The 19,441-nt window shown below is 44.8% G+C and overlaps 1 protein-coding gene across 1 annotated transcript in view; it reads left to right on the top strand.

Moving 5' to 3' along the window:
• Nucleotides 1-19,441, top strand: part of AGBL1 (AGBL carboxypeptidase 1) — a 401,756-nt gene that overhangs the window by 113,280 nt on the left and 269,035 nt on the right. Inside the window, exon 17 of the mRNA XM_028706413.2 lies at nt 1,990-2,143. Coding sequence (XP_028562246.2) covers nt 1,990-2,143 — 154 coding nt within the window. The remainder of the gene's footprint in view (nt 1-1,989; nt 2,144-19,441) is intronic.

The raw sequence follows: 19,441 nt of genomic DNA, 5'->3' as shown, positions 1-19,441 counted from the left end.
TTTTTGTCATGGGAAAACAATTCCATTTTTGCAGACTGGATGATGAACAAAAACCCATTTCATGAATGTGCATCATTAGGTTTTATTTCCCAGCATATGTCCATGCAAAATGTGTGTGTGTGTGTGTGTGTGTGTCCCTTCAGATCAGTAATGAATTCATAGTGATTTAGCAACTCAGGGGCTCAATTACCTGCACAATGCAGATGAAAAGATGATAAAATCCCATATGGAAACAGTGACTTGGAAACACTGATCATAATATAATGTGCATTTAATAACTGAAAGCATATTTATAGCACACCTCTGCGTACTGTGCAAAGGGACAGTATTCAATGCCACTGTTACTCGGAGTAATAAATGAATGTATTTTACTCCAGGGTGATAAATGAAAATAGTTATTAATAGAGTCTTGCTGCACACAAGCACATACAAGTGGAACCTAGAGGGCCAACTTTGATTTCAAAAACAATGATAACTGGGCAGAAGCAGGACCAATAAGAAAATGTTTTGGTACTAGCAGTTACAGTGGAGCTGTTTTAATGCAGGGTGAAGGAGCTGAAGTGAAGGGAATTGGGTGTGAAACCAATCTCCAGTGTTGTTGTCCTTTAGTTGATTTATGAATTGCTTCCTATGCAGCATCTCAAAGCATCTCGTAATAACACGTTAAAAACATATATAAAAGAATTGCATACTTAAAACAGTTAAAACAACTGCAAACATATGTGTGTCTGCATATGTACAGTTTAAAACTATATACATTAAAGATAGATATCGACTGGTATAAATATCTCCACTTAAAAGGCTTATTGAAGGTCTTCAACAGGTGCTGAAGAGGAAACAGAGATGGTGTCTGTCTGGTGTTCAATGAGAGGACAGGTGCTGCCACACTAAAGGTCTAATTCTGACACAATGAGGAACAGACTTCCTGATAAGATAGTATCTGCAGGAGGCTTTCTCTTGTGGAGCTCAGGTATGGGGTGAGTCTGTAAGGGACGAGACAATCTGTTAATGCCAGCTTGCTTCATTGCTCTGTTGCCATTTGTTTTATCCCACCTCCACTCAGCCTTTGAAGAGCTGTTGTGAAGGGGATGCAGACATTGCAACCTTTCACTCAGCAGCACTTGAATTGGTAGGCTGGGTCCGGTTTGGCTCAGCTGCCTAATTCCTCGGTGCACAGAGACAGATTGCATTGTTGGGCAGGTAGATATTTGCATCTTTTATAGTATGTGTCACAATAGGCAGAGTGGACCCCCAGACCAGCAGTTTTGCACTGGCTGCAGCAGAAGGAACACAAGGTGTGAGACAGAGCTAAGATGCAAAAACAGGATTCAGGGTACAGTGGTACCTCGGGTTACATACGCTTCAGGTTACAGACTCCGCTAACCCAGAAATAGTACCTCGGGTTAAGAACTTTGCTTCAGGATGAGAACAGAAATCACACAGTGGCGGCGCAGTGGCAACTGGAGGCCCCATTAGCTAAAGTGGTGCTTCAGGTTAAGAACAATTTCAGGTTAAGAACGGACCTTTGGAACGAATTAAATACAGGTACCACTGTATTTACAAGGATGTGATGAAATGTAGACTGCCCAAAGATGAAAGTGATGAAAAGGAGGGCCAGGTCCCCAAGAAGAAGGTATTTTAATATATTCTGGGAAGTTTGAAAGTATGGAAATGAGACCCTTTATATAATTTGTGTCCATACCATCCCGCATATCTCCTATCATTTAAGTGCTTTAAAAACCCATAAACACCTGACATGTCTAGTCTTCCCCCACCCTAGCCCATTTTTCCAGCTGCACAGTTTCCCCCTAACTGCACATTTTGTGGTCAATTGCACATTAAAACAACAACAACAACCCTGATTTGTGAGTGTCCAGGAGCATCTGACTGGTCAATTTTGCAAAGAGGGTGCTGGATGATAAGGATCCTTGATTTTATTTGGATGGACTTTTCACACGTCCTCCTGCTTTTGTCCCCCTCTCTCTCCAGTCTCATCTTGACATCTTGGAGCAAGCCAGGAATGCAAAGAAAGTCTTCTTCAGGAGGCAGACTCTGTGCCACACTCTGGGAGGAAACCCCTGTCCCCTGCTGACAATCACAGCCATGCCTGAGTCAGAAAGCAGCGATGACCTGGAGCAGTTCCGTAAGTCATGGATGCCTCTGAGTTAGTCCATTTCATTTGGTTTGTAGCCTTCCTCCATTTGGAAACTCAATGTGAGTGACAGTGTGCATTTAACAGTCATATGCAATGGGTTAAAATGCAGCAGATGGAACCCTGGGCTGAACTGAGATTATCTGCCCAATTTTCACTGCTGTCGAGAAACACTCCCAGATTGGGCTGTGTTTTCTAATGTCTGTTTATGGAAGCGCTGCTTACAAGGACTGTGGTGAAAACCTGAATATTGTTCTTTCTAAAGGGAAGAATGGGATGCGGGTGGCGCTGTGGGTTAAACCACAGAGCCTAGGACTTGCCAATCAGAAGGTCGGCGGTTCGAATCCCCACGACGGGGTGAGCTCCCATTGCTGGATCCCTGCTTCTGCCAACCTAGCAGTTCGAAAGCACGTCAAAGTGCAAGTAGATAAATAGGTACCGCTCCAGCGGGAAGGTCAACGGTGTTTCCGTGCACTGCTCTGGTTCGCCAGAAGTGGCTTAGTCCTGCTGGCCACATGACCCGGAAGGCGTACGCCGGGTCCCTTGGCCAATAAAGCGAGATGAGCACCGCAACCCCAGAGTCGGTCACGACTGGACCTAATGGTCAGGGGTCCCCTTTACCCTTTACCTAAAGGGAAGAACTAGTTGAACTGGTTGTAAGACCAAATAATGTCACTTGCTTCAGCAACATGGCCAGAAATGGGCTGTGCACCCAGTTGCTTCAGGGACCAATGTATATTAAGTGTAGCTTGCTTGCTAGTTAAGGTACCACTCAGACCTGGGGCATGCTCCAGGAACAATAACAACAGCGATATTCTAAGTATGCAATCCACTTGATTTGCTGGATGAATTGTCAGAAAGAGACTGTACCATGTGGTGTGCTACAAGCTTGCCTCCGGGCAAGGCTGAATAATCATGTATTTACTTATTTCATCTGAGCAGCTTGGTTAATTATAGCTTTTGGGAGATACACCAAAATTCATTTCCCTGCCTCCTAGCTTTGATCAACCCCCATGCCTCACTCCCCTGGCTTTGTTTTGACAAGCCCTCTAATCTATGGGTCAGGGAGGAAGGGATAAGGGGGTCCATTGTTGCAATTTCGTAAATGGCCAAGCTTTGGAAAAACACAGTAAATGTTTAAAAGCCTTTTTGTCACCAGTACAAATGGGAGTTCCCTTCATCACTTGTGGATAAGCCACATGGATGGAAGATATGGCTTTCAGCAAGGGTGTCATCTAGAACTTTGGAGACCTAGTCAGCAGAGGCAGTGGAGCAGAGCTGAAGACAGCCCTTCTTTCATTGCCCTCAGGTGGGCTTTTTGTTCTTTAGGTCCACAAGGAACTCTGCTACTTTCCCCTGCTGTTACCTCCTTTCAAAATCCATTGCAGTAAGGCTGGTGCCTTTGCAGTGTAATTTTCAGGTCCTGCTAAAAATTTTTTGTTTAGGAATGTGTATCTAGACCAGTGTTTCCCAACCTTGTGCCTCCAGCTGTTTTTGGACTACAATTCCCATCATCCCTTGCCACTGGTCTTGCTAGTCAGGGATGATGGGAGTTGTAGTTCAAAAACAGCTGGAGGCACAAGGTTGGGAAACACTGATCTAGACAACACCACCACCATTAATAAATGTCTTTATTATCCACTCTTCACCAGCAAGTCCTGGGTCCCAATGTAATTTTTTTTAATGCATATTTGCTTTTAAAATCGCCAATTTTATTCATATTTTCATGAACTTGAATCCCCCCCAGAATTTTTTCTTATGAATATTGTTTTATGTAAACTACTTAGAGGTTTATGTTGATTAAACAGTATACAAATCTTCCATAATGGCAACATCTACAATAATTTTGCTTTCCCAGAGAGCTGCCCCCAGCACCTCCCAAAGCAGACACATACAATGTGGTTTCTCAAGACTAAATTGACTTACTTTATTTATTTAGAAACATTTTTATGTGGGTTAATATTTCAAGAAAAGGTGGGTACTTGCTGGGAATCTGGGGCACCAGGTGTGAGTAATGAGAACATAAGCAAAGCTCTGATGGATCAGGCCAGACATCCTGTTCAGGTTTGGGCAAATGGAGCAAGATGAGGTTATGTAGGGAAGGGCTGAGGCAAACTTAAGCACCCTGGACAGCTCCATCCTAGAGAGACTCCATAAGCGCAAAACCTGAGACTGAGCTTTGAAAAGGAGCTGCAAGTCCGAGTAGTTAGCTGCACATTCAGTGAGTGGTTTTATTTAACGAATCTCATTTAACGAATCTCAACCTGCTTTAGTAGTTATCAGGTTTGAAGCTGCAAGGGAGACTCTTCTTCCACTAGGGTGGGTGTGGAGCAAGGTAACTCAGTTGCCTTTGTCCAGAGTGGGATTGGCACAATGGGCCCCTCTTGCACAAGTTCTTCCGTGTCAATAGAAGCATCTGGTGTCAATAGACCACATCCCTGCCCTCATGCCCTGAAGATGGAGAGTACGGCCCCAGGGTCACATGAAAGGGAAAGTAGGCCAAGATAGGCAAGAGGTTGGGTTCCAAAGGAGGCCACAGGAAGATAACTCAGTGCAGAACTAGTTGTTGGGAATCACAAGTGGGGAGAGGTCTGTTGCATTCAGGTCCTGCTTGCTGGCTTCCCATAGCCATTGAGTTGGCTACTGGATGTTGGATGTTGGTCTCTCATGGATCTTTGGTCTGATCCAGCAAAGGTCAGGTTCTAAAAGGATAAATAAGCAGGAGCAGATCTTAGGCTAGACCAAGCTAGGCTTCAGAAGTCTTAGAGAACTACTCTGGCTGATGACTTCCTCAAGCCTGAGGCACCAGTTATGTAAGGCTATGTCAGGGTTGGGGAAGCTGTGGCCCTCAAGATGCTGCTGGATTGCAAGCTCCCAGAGGGATGATGGGGGGTTGTAGACCAGCAACATATAGAAGACCAAAAGCTCCCCAACCCAGACTTATAGATGTGATCAGGATGGTGCCATGGAGCAGCAAGAATTGGGCCATCACTTTCCTATGAGCTGCCCTGGTGCTACAGAGAGTGAGACAACTGTCTCCTTCTCCCATACTGAGCCAGCTACAGAAGGGGAACTTCAGACCAGGGGAGGGCAACCATGGCCCTCCAGACTCTCCCTTCCCTGGTCCTGCTCAAATTCTAGTTCTGGCTGTAATGGAATAGATTTTGCTGGCCTGGGTAGAGAAGATTTGTGTGCACAGAAACCATTGACTTTGCATGGCTGGTATGTAGCCTACTGTACAAGGGTAAGCGTTGCATTTGTTGCTCCTTTCATTTTGGTCTCTGGCCCCTCCCACCACTGGCATGCGGCCCCCAGAAGGTTGCTCACAAGGGACTGTGACCCTCAGGCTGCAAAAGGTTCCTCACCTCTGCTTTACAGGTGTCCCGCGATTTACAATTTCTGTCACAGGGCTGCTTGAGATTGCTGGCATTCCTTCTTGTCCCTTCCAGTAATTGCTTATTACTTATCAGTAATAGAACACGGGAAGGAGAGGCATAAGGAGCCACCCTAGTATTCATCTTCCATGCACAAATCTATTGAGACCTGCATGTTTTATACATTCCAGCACCCTCGTCCTTTTCTAATTCTAGAGATAACAGATCGGCTATTCAAGCTGCACGAACCTGCTTATTAAAATGTCGCTTCTCTTTGGAAGAGGGTTACAAGAAAGAGGGAGTCGTCATAGAATTCACAGAGTCTCTCATTGCCTCTCAAATGCTCCTGTTCTAAATATGCAGAAGGCCCAAGGAAGCTGATTTGTGGCTGGTTTCATCCCACTCATCACCCTCCTCCCATGATAACCCAAACACTCGTATGTCCCCCGCCCCCGCCAACACTGCATATTCGTTTTGGAATATGTGGAAGCTAAGCGAGAGTCTGTGATTGGCTCTTGCATTGTCAATGGAATTAAAGATTCCGCCCAGGACAAACTGTGCTATGACAAGTGTAAGGTTTTATTATGTATTATGTTCAGGCTGCATCATACAGCTTAGAAACTGCACCAAGGGGAGAAATTAAACTGTCACAGCATTGGGCACTTAACGCCCATGTTAAGTAAGGACATTGAAGTGCTCACTGTGGTAGCTGATGGTGGGGTTTGAAACTAAAGCTGAACTGATTCACATTTCTTCTTTTTTGGGGGGAGGGGGGAGCATTTTTGGCAGTGCCAAATAGCCTCCTTCCTTTCGGTAACCTTTTAAAAGCACTTTGCAAAACTTCACATTCATTTACATTGCCTTTGCTTGCTCTCATTTGCCATCACTTGCCTCATTGTCTTCCTACTCTTGCTGGCATTCCCCTGGCAGGTTGTTGGAGAAAGGGAAAGCAATGGCCATGGTGGGATCCCTCTGTGCAGAGAGTATCCCATGGTTTTGTGTATATGTTTGTGTGTGTATACATGCCTGTAGGATTCTTACCTGCCTACGTGTACACCGGAACAGTTGTGCATATCATATTACAGTGGTACCTCAGTCTGTGAACAGTGCAGTCAACGAACGCTTCGGGGAACGGCTGCTACGAAACCGGAAGTAGGCATTCTCACCAGTGAACTTTACCCCAGAAAGCAAACAGAATCCAACTGGGGGAAGAGCGCCTGTGGTGGGAAGCCCCATTAGGGAAAGCACACCTTGGCTTGAGAACAGTTTCAGCTAATGAATGGACCTCCAGAATGAATTAAGTTCACAAACAGAGGTACCACTCTGTTTGTATTACATTTAGATACAATTTAATGCTAAAATAGACTTCTAAGTAGTTTACTATTTATGGGAGCCAGTTACACAAATGTTAACACCCCCAGCTAAAATACACAACAAATCAATCCTAGGAAAACAGCTATGGTTGGCATCCATCTGTCTGAGGAGGCAATGGAGGAGTGTGCCTTTGGGGGAGAGATACAGAGTTACAGCACCTGCTGTGGCTGTAGAGACCAATGCAGGAGAGACATTGAAACAGGAAGCTCAGGTTGAGAGATCAAGGGAATGCCTGTGTGAACAGGTGCATCTTCCAAAGCCAGCAGAGTGCCAATAAAGATGAGGCCTCCCATATTTCAGAGCGGACTGCATTCTGCAACACGGGTGCTACCAGTGAAGAAGTCTGTGTCATGGCAATTCAGGCAGCACCAAAATTAACTGGGTTCCATTGTTGATCGTAATGTCCTTATTGAGCAATTTCATGCAATATTTTGTATGAAAGTGTGTAGATGTGTGTGTGTGTGTGTGTGTGTGTGTCTATTTTACCTGCAGTAAAATTGGTAAACTTTTATATATCAGTATAATTCCATTATCAAGCGCCACAGGATATGACTTGGTCCCCAAGTCGTTGGCTTGGCTCACTTTTCTGTGTGTATTGTGAGTTCTCTGCCCTAGAGGTGCAGTCTGGGGAGAAGCCCCGGGGGTGTGGGTGTGTGCTTATTGGCTCCAACCGTCAGTAGCATGGAACCCCTAGAAGCTTACCCTAAAGGGAATGCAGCCTTAGAGCTGAAAAAATGACTTCCACTTCTGTCTTACAGCATGCCACTGTGGCATGACATTGTTACTCAGATGATTATAAACCTACCTCTCCACCTCCCTGAAGAAACTGGAGTCACCAGAGGCAGGTGGCTGATTTAACTTCCTGTCCCAGTGGGCTCCCCCTAAGCCCCTTTAGCGTCTCCCATAAAAGTAAATGACTGCCATTTATTCCATTAACTCACAGTGATGGGAAGAGCTTTGCCTGTTGATTATCAGCCCTATCAGGCAGCTGTTGAAGTCCCAAGAGCCCTGCCAGAAAGAAACGGATGGCAAACTTAAATCCAGGCTTTGTGTATTTGGAAGGGAGCCCTGTTGATTGCAACAAAGTCAATTTCAAAGGAATGGTGCTTAAGGTATACAGCCTCCATGTAAGCAAAATCATTGCCTTTTGTAATGTGTCATTGATGAGGCCATTGTTACCTTGCCTGGTTGACAGGGGAGTGTTGTGAAGCAGTACTAGAGCTGAGCGAAAATTTCTCAGATGACATTCCTCCCCCCTGCGAGAACAATTTTTTCTTTTTCAGACCGACATCTTCCCCTCAAAAGAAGGCAATTTCACAGATCCTCCCCGTCTGAATATTCTTCACCACTTTTTGTCTGCGTGTGGCACCCACAATAAGACTGGTTCTGGGGCGTTGTGGAGTGTGCAAAATGATGGACAGGCTGCGGTTGTAGCAGCAGCAAAAGCAAATAAAACCTCAGGGAAGGAAGGGAGTATCTTGTACTTTCTGCTATGATGAGTTCCATCCCTGAGAAAGTGTTGGGGAACTTCTCCTCTCCCTGGATAAATTTGGTGAAATGGTCCACCCACTTCAATTTCTCTGCCTATAAATAGTGTAGAGACGCCCATCTGTGCATAGCTCTAGGCCAGGTAGAGGAGATCCTCAGGCTTTGGGGCTGAATGTGACTCTCACCAGGCCATGCATCTCCCCAGCTTTGCTCCATGCTCTCTTTGAGCACTTTTGCCTGGCTTGAATGTATCCTTGAACTGGGGTCATGCCTCTTGCTGGCCTGGATGAAGGACGCAGAGCTGTAGTGGTATGTGTGTGTGTAGAAACCTCTATCCTTTGGTGACTGGGATGTATGCACCCTACTGCAGAAAGGTAAGAGTCACTTAAAACCATAGAGTTGGAAGGGACTAGTGTTAGAAACTGAGATATGAAAACTAGGAGCTAAATGGCACCTTGAACCTACAGTAGGTTATGGGCGCCGCAACAGAGTGTCTAGGTGCACTTTTTATATCACAAGAATCTTATGTTCACATAGTCTAGTCCTCATCTGACGACCACAAAAAACAAACTCATAGTTCCCCTGCTCGCCCCACCCTAATATTCTTATGAGGGTTTCTTCTCCAGTCATCAGAGAGTAGCTGGAAATGGGGAGGCAGAAAGTGGAAGTGGGGAAGTCCTTTCCTTCCAGCAGTGGCAGTTTTAATCTGAAATTTTAGGCGCAGTACCACACCCAGAGCTCAGAAACTGCTCGCATTAATGAAATTCCCTGTCAAAAAACGCGCCCAGTACAATGGGAGTTTTGAATGCTGGAAAGGACCCCGAGGGTCATCTAGTCCAACCCCTGCAATGCAGGAATCTCAACCAGATCATACACAGCGCAGACTTTTGCTTCAGGGCCTACCCATTATTTTTTTTGCCCCTGGCCCCACCCCCGTTGAGAGGTGGCCCCTGGAAGGTTTCCCATGAGGGGATGTGGCCCTTGGGCTGAGAAACATAACTCACCCATGCTTTAAGCACTTATCTGGAAGGTTAGCCTCATCCACCTGTCAGTTCCACTGTGTGGGATATGAGCTGTGAGGCCCTCACTGAAGGACGTCATGTCACGTTGGTGAAGGCATAGGAGCTGCTAGCTCTGCAAAATCTGTTAGCTCTCCACTGACAGCCACATAATAAGCTGTTGGTTGATCTGTCATTTATTTTAAAAAAACAGGGGTCTATCCCCCCCCCCACTTTAAAAAATGAAATACAATTTCCCTACGTCCCTCCTAATTAAGAACAGCAAGGAAGGGCTGAGATGGCCACTTTTTCAGGGTGTTGTGAACTGACGATTGTGTGTGGGGAAAATGTACACAGTTTAATTAAGCACATTGATTAAATCAATACGATTCAAACAGCTTAGCGCTCCAATCAGCTTAATCTCATTAAATGTAATTCGGGCCTCGATAATTGATTAATAATGCATTATGGTTTATGAATTATTGACTCCCGAGTTATTATAACTGTGCCTGCTCCCTGCATGACAGGCACGGCTGCATGTTAATTACAAAGAGCTCACGCTCTGTCCTCCCCCTCTCTTTTCAATAACTTTTTCGGAGGAAAGAGATGACGTATCTGATAGCAAAACAGGAACTTAATTAGATTACGGCCTTGTCGCAGTTGTGCTCCCCTGAAGGCACATGATCTTGTCAGTTTGGGCTCAGGAGCTGGGGAGCTATGAGGTTGTATCCAACTAAGTTTTACCCATAGGAGATGCTTTGAAATTAATGGCTATGTATTAATATCAATGGGACTCCTCTGAGTATGGCTAATGCTCAGGATACAACCCATAGGCCAGGAATGGGGCACTTGTGTTACCAGTCTTTAATGCTGCTCAAAAGCACAGCCGCAGCCCTGCTTACTTTAAAGCAAGTCCCACTTGTTTCAATGGGGTTTGCTCCTAGGTATGTGCATATGGGGACGCGGGTGGCGCTGTGAGTTAAACCACAGAGCCCAGGACTTGCCGATCAGAAGGTCGGCGGTTCGAATCCCCACGACGGGGTGAGCTCCCATTGCTCAGTCCCTGCTTCTGTCTACCTAGCAGTTCGAAAGCATGTCAAAGTGCAAGTAGATAAATAGGTACCACTCCGGCGGGAAGGTAAACGGCGTTTCCATGCGCTGCTCTGGTTCGCCAGAAGCAGCTTAGTCATGCTGGCCCCATGACCCGGAAGCTGTACGCTGGCTCCCTCGGCCAATAAAGCGAGATGAGCACCGCAACCCCAGAGTCGGTCACGACTGGACCTAATGGTCAAGGGTCCCTTTACCTTTACCTTTATGTGCATATAGGATTGCAGCCTTACTATACAACTTCCCCCCAATACAGGAGTGAGTTAGCTGTGAACTGTTACGAAGCTAGACCAGCTCTTGAAATAAATATTTGGGATGCAGTGCAGTGATGCTGGTTGCTATTGTGCTAGGACTCACTTTCATGATTCTCCGAGTGGGTGGGAATCCATCTAATTTCCCAGCTGGAATGGCCTTCGAATACCCTCTGCATGCTGTGCTTCCAATCACCCATGTTTGTCTGGTAGAGCAATGAAATATGGTCCTCGGGAGGCAATGAACTCCTCCTTCTCCTCTTCTAAATGGTAAAAGAGAGCCTTGAGCTGTTACTGGGCCTCTGATATCCAGCTCAAACTGTGACATAGGGGGAGGGGGGAGAGAGAGGGCATATTTCACTGAGTCCTGCATTTCCCCAGATTTGGTAGTAAATTCCAGTCACTCTCCCGCTGCTGGAGAGGCATGCTTGAAAAGGTCAAATGTTGTTGTAGTGTTTAAAAAGAGCCAGGCAGGCATATGAGCTACTCTAAACTGACTCTTCCTGTGCCAAGAGGCAGCTCTATTAAAGGAGGGCATCGTTTTTGGACGGTCGCAGATGTGGGATGGCATCAGGAAGCAAAATGGAATGCACATGCAATGGCAGGCACCTGGAGCTCAGGGCTTGCCCAGTTTTGGACATTTTGATGACTTGCAAGCAAAATGCTCATTCAACGGCAGGATGTGGATGGAAACGAGACCCTAAAGTTGAGCTCTAGTTCAGCCGCTGGGTGCATATCAATGCATAGAACAGGTGTGAGGAAATTTTGGCCCTCCAGATGTGACTGAACCAGCCCCAGCAATTATGGTCAATGACTAGGGATGATGGGAGTGGTAGTTCAGCAGCATCAGGAAGGTCAAAGGTCAAGGAGACTATGAGGTGCATTGATCAGTTAACTGCCTGATCAGAGACCTTGAGCCCAAGTGAAGGAACTGAAGACTCCCCTTGCAGCCTTCATCAAACTAGCTAAATCTATGTTACTCTTACTCTTACTCTTCTACAGCTGCCTATCGTGTGTGTGTGTGTGTGTGTGTGTGTGTGTGGGCACACACACTGTCCAGGCAAGCAAGAGGCACCCATCACACTTCAAGCACAATTTCCTGCCTTGCAAAAGTGCTCAAGGAGGGAATGGTTCTTTCCCTTGCAGGTCCTTGATTTAATAAAGTTTTGGCCTTTAACCCCACATCATGTAGAGATGTGGGGGAAATTCTGTTCAGTTCACATTTAGAGGTGAACCTACCCAATTCACATTTTCCAAAACAATACGTGAACTGAAGCACAGCCATCTTTCAAAATCCGCAGCTCTCTGAATTTTGCAGGACAGTTCTCCACCCAAATAGGGTGTGGAAAGATACATATGCAGGTGGTAACGTGTCCATAAAACGAGATGTGTTTCTGAGAATAGCATGCAAAAAACACAGTCACATTAGGGGAAATTTCTTTGGGGGGAAAATTGCATACTGGGCAAAATTTCATACCAAAATGGGTATATTAGGAGAAATTACAACTAAAATGCTGATGAATTTTCCTAAAGAATTCTCCTGTTTTTCTGCAAACTGGTGTGGAAATGCAGAGGACTGAAGTTGAGATTGGAAGAAACATGAGAAAGTGAGAAACCTGAAATTGTCAGATTCACCTATCCCTAGTCTTGCATGCTCATTTCCCATGTGAGGATACAGGTGTTGTTATAAAGGTGACCTCTTTCCTCTTGCCTTGGTCTGCTTTGCCTAAGAATCATCCTCAGAATTCACTCTGAGTATCATTTTAGTCAAAATCCAGAGGCGAGAACTCTATAAAATAATGCTCTAAATGGGCACAGTTACTGCCAGCTTCTTTCTCTGGAGTTTCTCTTTCCCCTTGCAGCAATCTTCATGCTATGTATCCCAGGAGCAGCCTCAAAAGCCTCTCCCCCAGAAGGAGTGCTTTATGTCTGTTTTCATTCTAGTCACAATACAGCACTTCTCACCTGGAAAAGAGCTCTGGATATTCATTATCTGCCACACCGCGATTATATTCCTATTGTTGTAGTCCTGGAACAGGCACACACACAGAACGCAAAGACAGAGGTGGGGGGGTGGAGAGGTATAATGGCTCAGCCATTGTTTTCTAATAACTGAACAAGAGCTTGCTTCTCTCCCCCACCTCCGTTCCTAATAGCTATTATAAGAGCATCCCTTTGTCCTCCCACCTAATCTTCCCTGAAACAAAATGTGCATGTGTCATGTGAACATTAAAATGGCTATTGGTGGGGGGCGGGGGAACCTGGGCTCAGATCTTAGAGGAGCATGGATGCTGATGGTGTAAATTATCCCAGGCAAATGAACAGAATCGGCCCAATATGTTTGGCACCCTGCCCCTCCGTGTACAGAACCTGCCTGGGTTGACAATCAGCTCTTATTTCCAAATGGGCACCTTCTTCCATTGCACCTGAGAACAGCAGACTGGCTGAAAAGGTACAGAGCAAGCTAGATTAGGAAACTCAGGGAGAAAGGTGGTGGTGGAATTCTTCCCCTTCCGTTTACCCGAAGGAGCGTCTCCACCCCTATCATTCAGCCCGGACCCTGAGGCTCTCCACCAATGATCTTCTGGTGGTTCCCTCACTGTGAGAAGTGAAGTTACAGGGAACCAGGCAGAAGGTCTTCTCAGTAGTGGCACCCTCCCTGTGGAACGCCCTCCCTTCAGACGGCAAGGAGATTAAGAATTACATAACTTTTAGAAGACATCTGTATCGGGAAGTTTTTAATCTTTGGTGTTTTGTTATGTTTTATATATGCTGTAAGCTGGGGAAACCCAGCCAGATGGGTGGGGTATAAAAAATATTTTTAATTATTAAATTATTGTTGTTATTTGCTGCCTGAGGCTGCTGCCTCAGTCTGCTGTTGTACTTGTGCCTGCTTGCGGTCTTCCTGCAGGCATTTGGTTGGCTATTGTGAGAACAGGATACTGAATGGGATGGGCCTTTAGCCTAATCCAACAGGGTTCTTATTATTGTTCTTGTTAACCCCACAACACTGAGCTTCATAACTGAGTGGAAATTTGAACCTTGGCCTCTCAGATCCAAGGCTAACACTCTAACCATTGATAGCATCAAAGCCACCAATTTGGGGCACTGCAGCAGAAAAGGAATTGCCCCAAATATCCTCTTTGGCATGAGTAAGGATGTCAGGGAATTCTAACAAAAATGGAAACGGGAGAGGAAATTGCTAATGTGGTTTTTTTAAAAAAATATATCATATGTCTGGAATGGAAATCAATCCATTGTATACGTTGTTGCTTTCGGTCCACTCAAGATATGCGATTGATTATGCCTCTGTCCATTTGCATTGCATTTCCTTCACATTGAAATGAATGGTGAGGAATATTATAGGACAAGGTAATTTATGTAATTAATTATGTAAGTTACGTAATTTCACTAGAGCAGACAGTGAGACAAATAACATAGGGTTGGGGTTTTTTGGTGTGTGTTTTTTTGTGGAAAACAAACTGCAGCAGATCTGAAATGGTTCCACATGCAGTGACTGCAAGGCCTCTCTTGCAGATTGTTAATTTTGGGCTGTCTTGTGAATGCAGTCTTTCAGAGAACTTGGCCCCAAATCTGGCACAAACTAGAAGCCTGTGCAGTTAGCACAGGACTGGTGTTAAATCATCCACAATGTGTATATTAGGCAACAGTCTAGTTGCTCCATTTTGAGGCAGAATGATGCATAGAGACCTTTCTCAAGTGACATTGCTTGGGACAGCAAAGATGGAGCATTGCCATGCTGGTCAGCCATGTCATGCTGGTCAGGATTTTAAGAACACCAGAAAAGCCCTCCAGGATCGTGAAAGGCTCACCTAGCACAGCATCCTCTTCTTACAGTAGCCAATCAGATGCCCTTGGTATGGGAAGCTCACAAGCAGGACTTGAGTGCAACAGAACTCTCCCCATGTGCGATTCCCAGAAACTGATATTCACAGGCCTACTGCCTCTATCAGAAGTTAGTAGTTGTTGAACTTCTCCATGGATCTGACTAATCCTCTTTTTGAGGTCAAAAGAGTTCTAGTTCCCCAAACAGAGTGTACTGAAATATATTCTTTGCTTTTCTTTTTGTTCCATTGTGTCCTTCCCTATCCTTACATTTATGTTAATGAACTCTACATAATTGGATCAGGTCTCAGAACCGACAAGGCTCGTTCTGGAACTTAACTCTTTTTTCCAGCAACAGCACTTTCTCAGTAACACTTTGCAAAATGATATATATCAAATCACCAGTGCATTTAGAATTTAATTTGCTCTATCAGTTGCAATTGTCATGCTACTTAGTTTTGGAGGGGAGGGAAATGTAATTTCCCTGATACTTCATAATTCTTTTACAAGCCTTTGTCCCCCCGCCCCTGGTTTTCTTCACTGAATCTGTTTAAGCAACTGTTGGGGAAAGGGAAGGAGAGCTGTTCAGTAAGGGTCTTGATCTCCCCCTTTTGAAGCACACATACACATCTATTACCAACAACTGGTCACATTTTAGTGTGACCAAGAGCCAGACTTCAAAATAGGGCTAGACTGATAGGAGCATGTCCAAATTCACAATTGCCAGAGTCAATAGGGTAGGGGACAGATTTAGCACTACAGTGGTACCTCAGGTTAAGTACTTAATTCGTTCCAGAGGTCTGTACTTAACCTGAAACTGTTCTTAACCTGAAGCACCACTTTAGCTAATGGGGCCTTCTGCTGCCGCTGCGCCACTGGAGCACGATTTCTGTTCTCATCCTGAAGCAAAGTTCTTAACCTGAAGCACTATTTCTGGGTTAGCGGAGTTTGTAACCTGAAGTGTCTGTAACCTGAAGCATATGTAACCTGAGGTACCACTGTACTGTAATGGTGGCCTCAGGTGCACTTCCTTAGTTTTGACTGTATAGATTAATTTCCATGGTGAAAATTATGTATGGCAACATTGCATTAAGGGCAAAATATACTCACAATCTGAGACTGGGTGGCTTAACCGTCATCAATAGAGACCGTCATGGAGGGTACAAATGCCTCTTCTCTCTGTGGTATGAAGGCTGTGGAGGAAGAGAGAATATATTTCCAATGCTTCCGCTCTAAAAAGTAGAATGTGGCTTCAAGGGAAGAGAAGAAAGAATGGACTAACAGAAAGCACTGTTTGTTTCCCTACCAAAGCATAGCTGCTGATGTACATGTGCGCGCGCACACACACACACACACACACACACACACACACACACACACACCTGTTTGTCAGAGATAGGGAACCTCAGATTCCCTCTATCAGGCCCTTGGAGTTTTTCTAGGAAATAGATGTCTTCTCGGCACTGACATTTGTCTTGATCTCACATCTTGACCCTTGCCATGGTTCCCAGTTTCTGCCTGACTCGACATCTTCCTACACTTCAGTCTTGACTGGAGGACAGATGAATTCATAATACAAGACAGTATGTAACAGGCAAAATACAATAGGTTGATTAGGAACCAAAGAATCAGAGGCCTAGATCTCATGGAAATGGTAGTTGTGCTGGGACTGCACCACTTCTGACTGCAGGTGGGAAGTCATATAACTCAATATTCCTCCCACCAAAAAGAATAAATTCTTGCATCAGAAAATTGGTATATATAGGGGGAAAGTTTTAGTATAGCTTTCCCTATGACATGCTACTCTTCTATAGGATTTTTCTCTTGTGGGAGAGTGCTCAATCACATAAGCTGTCTACTTGAAGACCAAACGAATACAGCCTGCATGGCAGCTTACCATCTTCAACAAGAACAAGGCCACTGGGTCTGTCAGTGTCTTCAGGACCTGGGACAGCTCTGAAGGGGTAGACTTTGTTCTAACAACAGCAAAGCCTGACTTAGCCTGACCAAATGTCAAATATTTGATTAGCCTGCCAATAAGCAAGCACTGCTGTAAGGTCAAGCTGTATGGCTCAGGAATGTGTTCCGAACCTGAGTTGTGAGAAGTACATTTTGTCAAACTGGAGCTGATGACTACTCTCTTAAATGCCTGTGTATAAATCCTGTTCTTTGGCAGCATGAGCTATTTAGCTGTGTTTCGCACATCAGGTCATGTCTTGCTTGCTAGGGCTCTTTGATGCCAGGGTCCTTTTTTTGTACACTGGGTTGTCAAACAAGAAAAGAGCAAAAAGCATCAACAATGACACCAACTCCTAGGGAGGCAGCAGCCCTTTCAACATGGTGTTAAAGCCTTCATTTTTCATTTGATGGACTACAAGCCAGGGTAGCTTAATGGAAGGGCCATACACAGAAGCAGTATACCCTTAAATAACAGACACTGGAGACAGATGGCAAGTGAATAGCTTTACTTGTGTCCTTCTGGCCACCGTTGGGACTGAATTATGGACTGCTAGATGTATGTTGGTCTGATATATCAATAAGATCTTATATCATTATGACTGATCTCATGTTGACCCATCATGGGTTCCTCTCTTTTGTGATGAATGAAAGATGTTATCGCATAATAAATGTGGGACCATCTGTATGACAGAAAACTGTCTTAAATCAAATTAGACCGATTGTCTATTCTAACTGTTAGCTAGGACCATGCACCCAATTAAGCCAAAGACTTGAAGATCAAACCTAACTGGACAGAACTGGGTTCCAGCAGAGTCTGGTGGAGAAAGCTCTGGATGGGTCACGTTGGGCCTCCTGAAGCGAGCCCAGGACTGTTAAGGAGTGAGACATTGGGCAAGAAGGAGCTTTAGCTTGCATGTCCCAGTTCCCATCAGTGGAACACATATGTGGAGTCAAACTGATGTAGCTCAATCCTTTGCTCAGGGTGCAGTCTTGCTAGTTGCAGGGAACATTGCTTTGCCATTGTGTACCCTGCAGGGAACATGCTTGTGAAACACCACTCGCCAGGATTGATTCTCCTGCTCTCTTTGGGGTGGACGAGGAGACACAGTATCTCCTTATCCCACCCTCTCCTGCCCATATGTTTAACTGATTTGGGAATGGATCCAAGTTAGGTCAGGAGGACTGTGTGCAGCTCTCCTGTCAGCTGCTCTCCAAGGTCCTAGCCAGAGGCTTGTCCAACCACCTGCCACCTGCCAGGGTCTTTGAAACTGGATGTTCTTACATGCAGCGCATGTGCTCTATCACTGAGCTGTGTTCTCTTCCCAAACAGTTATTGACTTTCTCCTAAAATGTCAACCAATGGCAAAGAGACCTTTTTACATATTGGATCTCAAATAAGCCAAACTGATTGCTTTCAAGGAAAGAGTTATTGACAGTGTGCTGTATTGTCCCCCACCCTATCTGCAATTTGATATATATATTTACATTATTTTAATTCCATAGATAGTTGAATTGCTTTTTAATCATAACTATTTATACGCCTTATCCATGTGTGCTTTATTTGAATTTACTTTAATTTTTGTGTGAGCTACCTTGAGTCCCAGTTCTGGGGAAAAGGTGGGGTATGAATAAATAACAACGATGTCATCAGTTTATGCTATCCCACTTACAGTGGTGCCTCGCAAGACGAAAAGAATCCGTTCCGCGATTCTCTTCGTCTAGCGGTTTTTCCGTCTTGCGAAGCAACCCTATTAGCGGCTAAGCGGATTAGCGCTATTAGCGGTTTAGCGGCTTAGTGGCTATTAAAGGATTAGCGGCTAAACTGCTAAAAAGCTATTAGCAGCTTAGCAGCTTAGAAAAAGGGGGGGGGAGCAGGGGGGGAAACGCAAGACTAGCAAGACGTTTCGTCTTGCGAAGCAAGCCCATAGGGAAAATCGTCTTGCGAAGCAACTCAGAAATGGAAAACCCTTTCGTCTAGCGGGTTTTCCGTCTTGCGAGGCATTCGTCTTGCGGGGCACCACTGTATTTAGTTTAGGATGTGATACATCACTGCCCCGTGACATTTAGGCTTTATCCAAATTTTGTGCCAGGGAAAACTGAACTGTGCATGCTCTAAAATTATGCAAGTGGAGAATATGTGCATGATTTCTTATTTTTGCTCCTTACAGGAAAGGACAGAGATAATCAGAGTTTTGAAGCCATGTCCCCAAGTATCTTACTGAGGAACCTCATTGTCTCCTGAGACATCCCTTGTACACATTTGAACGTATCTGCTCAGCCATAGGGACTAGTACCTTGGGGAAATGAAAATAGAGGTTCTAAGGAAGCTGAATTTTCAACCCAGTGTCACATTCTGAGGTTTCCCCACACTCCCATGGAAGTACCTTATTTATTTAGGCTATTTCTACACTGCTATACCATTTGGTATATAAAAATAGATCTCTTTGAGGGTGGTTGTTGTTGTTGTTACAATCAAGCAGTATGTAAATTTTATGAAATAAAAATAAATAAGCTGTGTACAGAAAACGTAAGCACCAACAGACAGCTTAAACAACAAATGTTACAAAAAAAAATGCAGTTACCATTTCAAATGTTGAATTTATTAGTAAGATATAGACCAACTCTTTCCAATTATCCACACTTACCCTTTGCTCTACTCTTTCCAGGCAGAGGTACATGTCTGAATGTTCCCGTGCCCCAATTTCCCCCATGAAAACCTGCTCTTTAAGCTGAATTGGAGTAAACATCAATTTGGGTTTTGTGTGGATTGACGTTTGCTCCGATTGAACTTTAAAGAGTGGGTTTTTGCTGGGAAAACTCTGGCTGTTTGGACACAGAGTTTGGAATTGTGGTCTGTGCCTGGAAAGAGTGGAGGAAAGGTAAGTGTGGCTA

Source organism: Podarcis muralis, chromosome 14 (genome assembly GCF_964188315.1).
Source record: "Podarcis muralis chromosome 14, rPodMur119.hap1.1, whole genome shotgun sequence".
NCBI classification, from domain to species: Eukaryota; Metazoa; Chordata; class Lepidosauria; order Squamata; family Lacertidae; genus Podarcis; species Podarcis muralis.
Note: the sequence above shows the minus strand (reverse complement) of the source record. Positions and strands in the feature narration are given on the sequence as shown.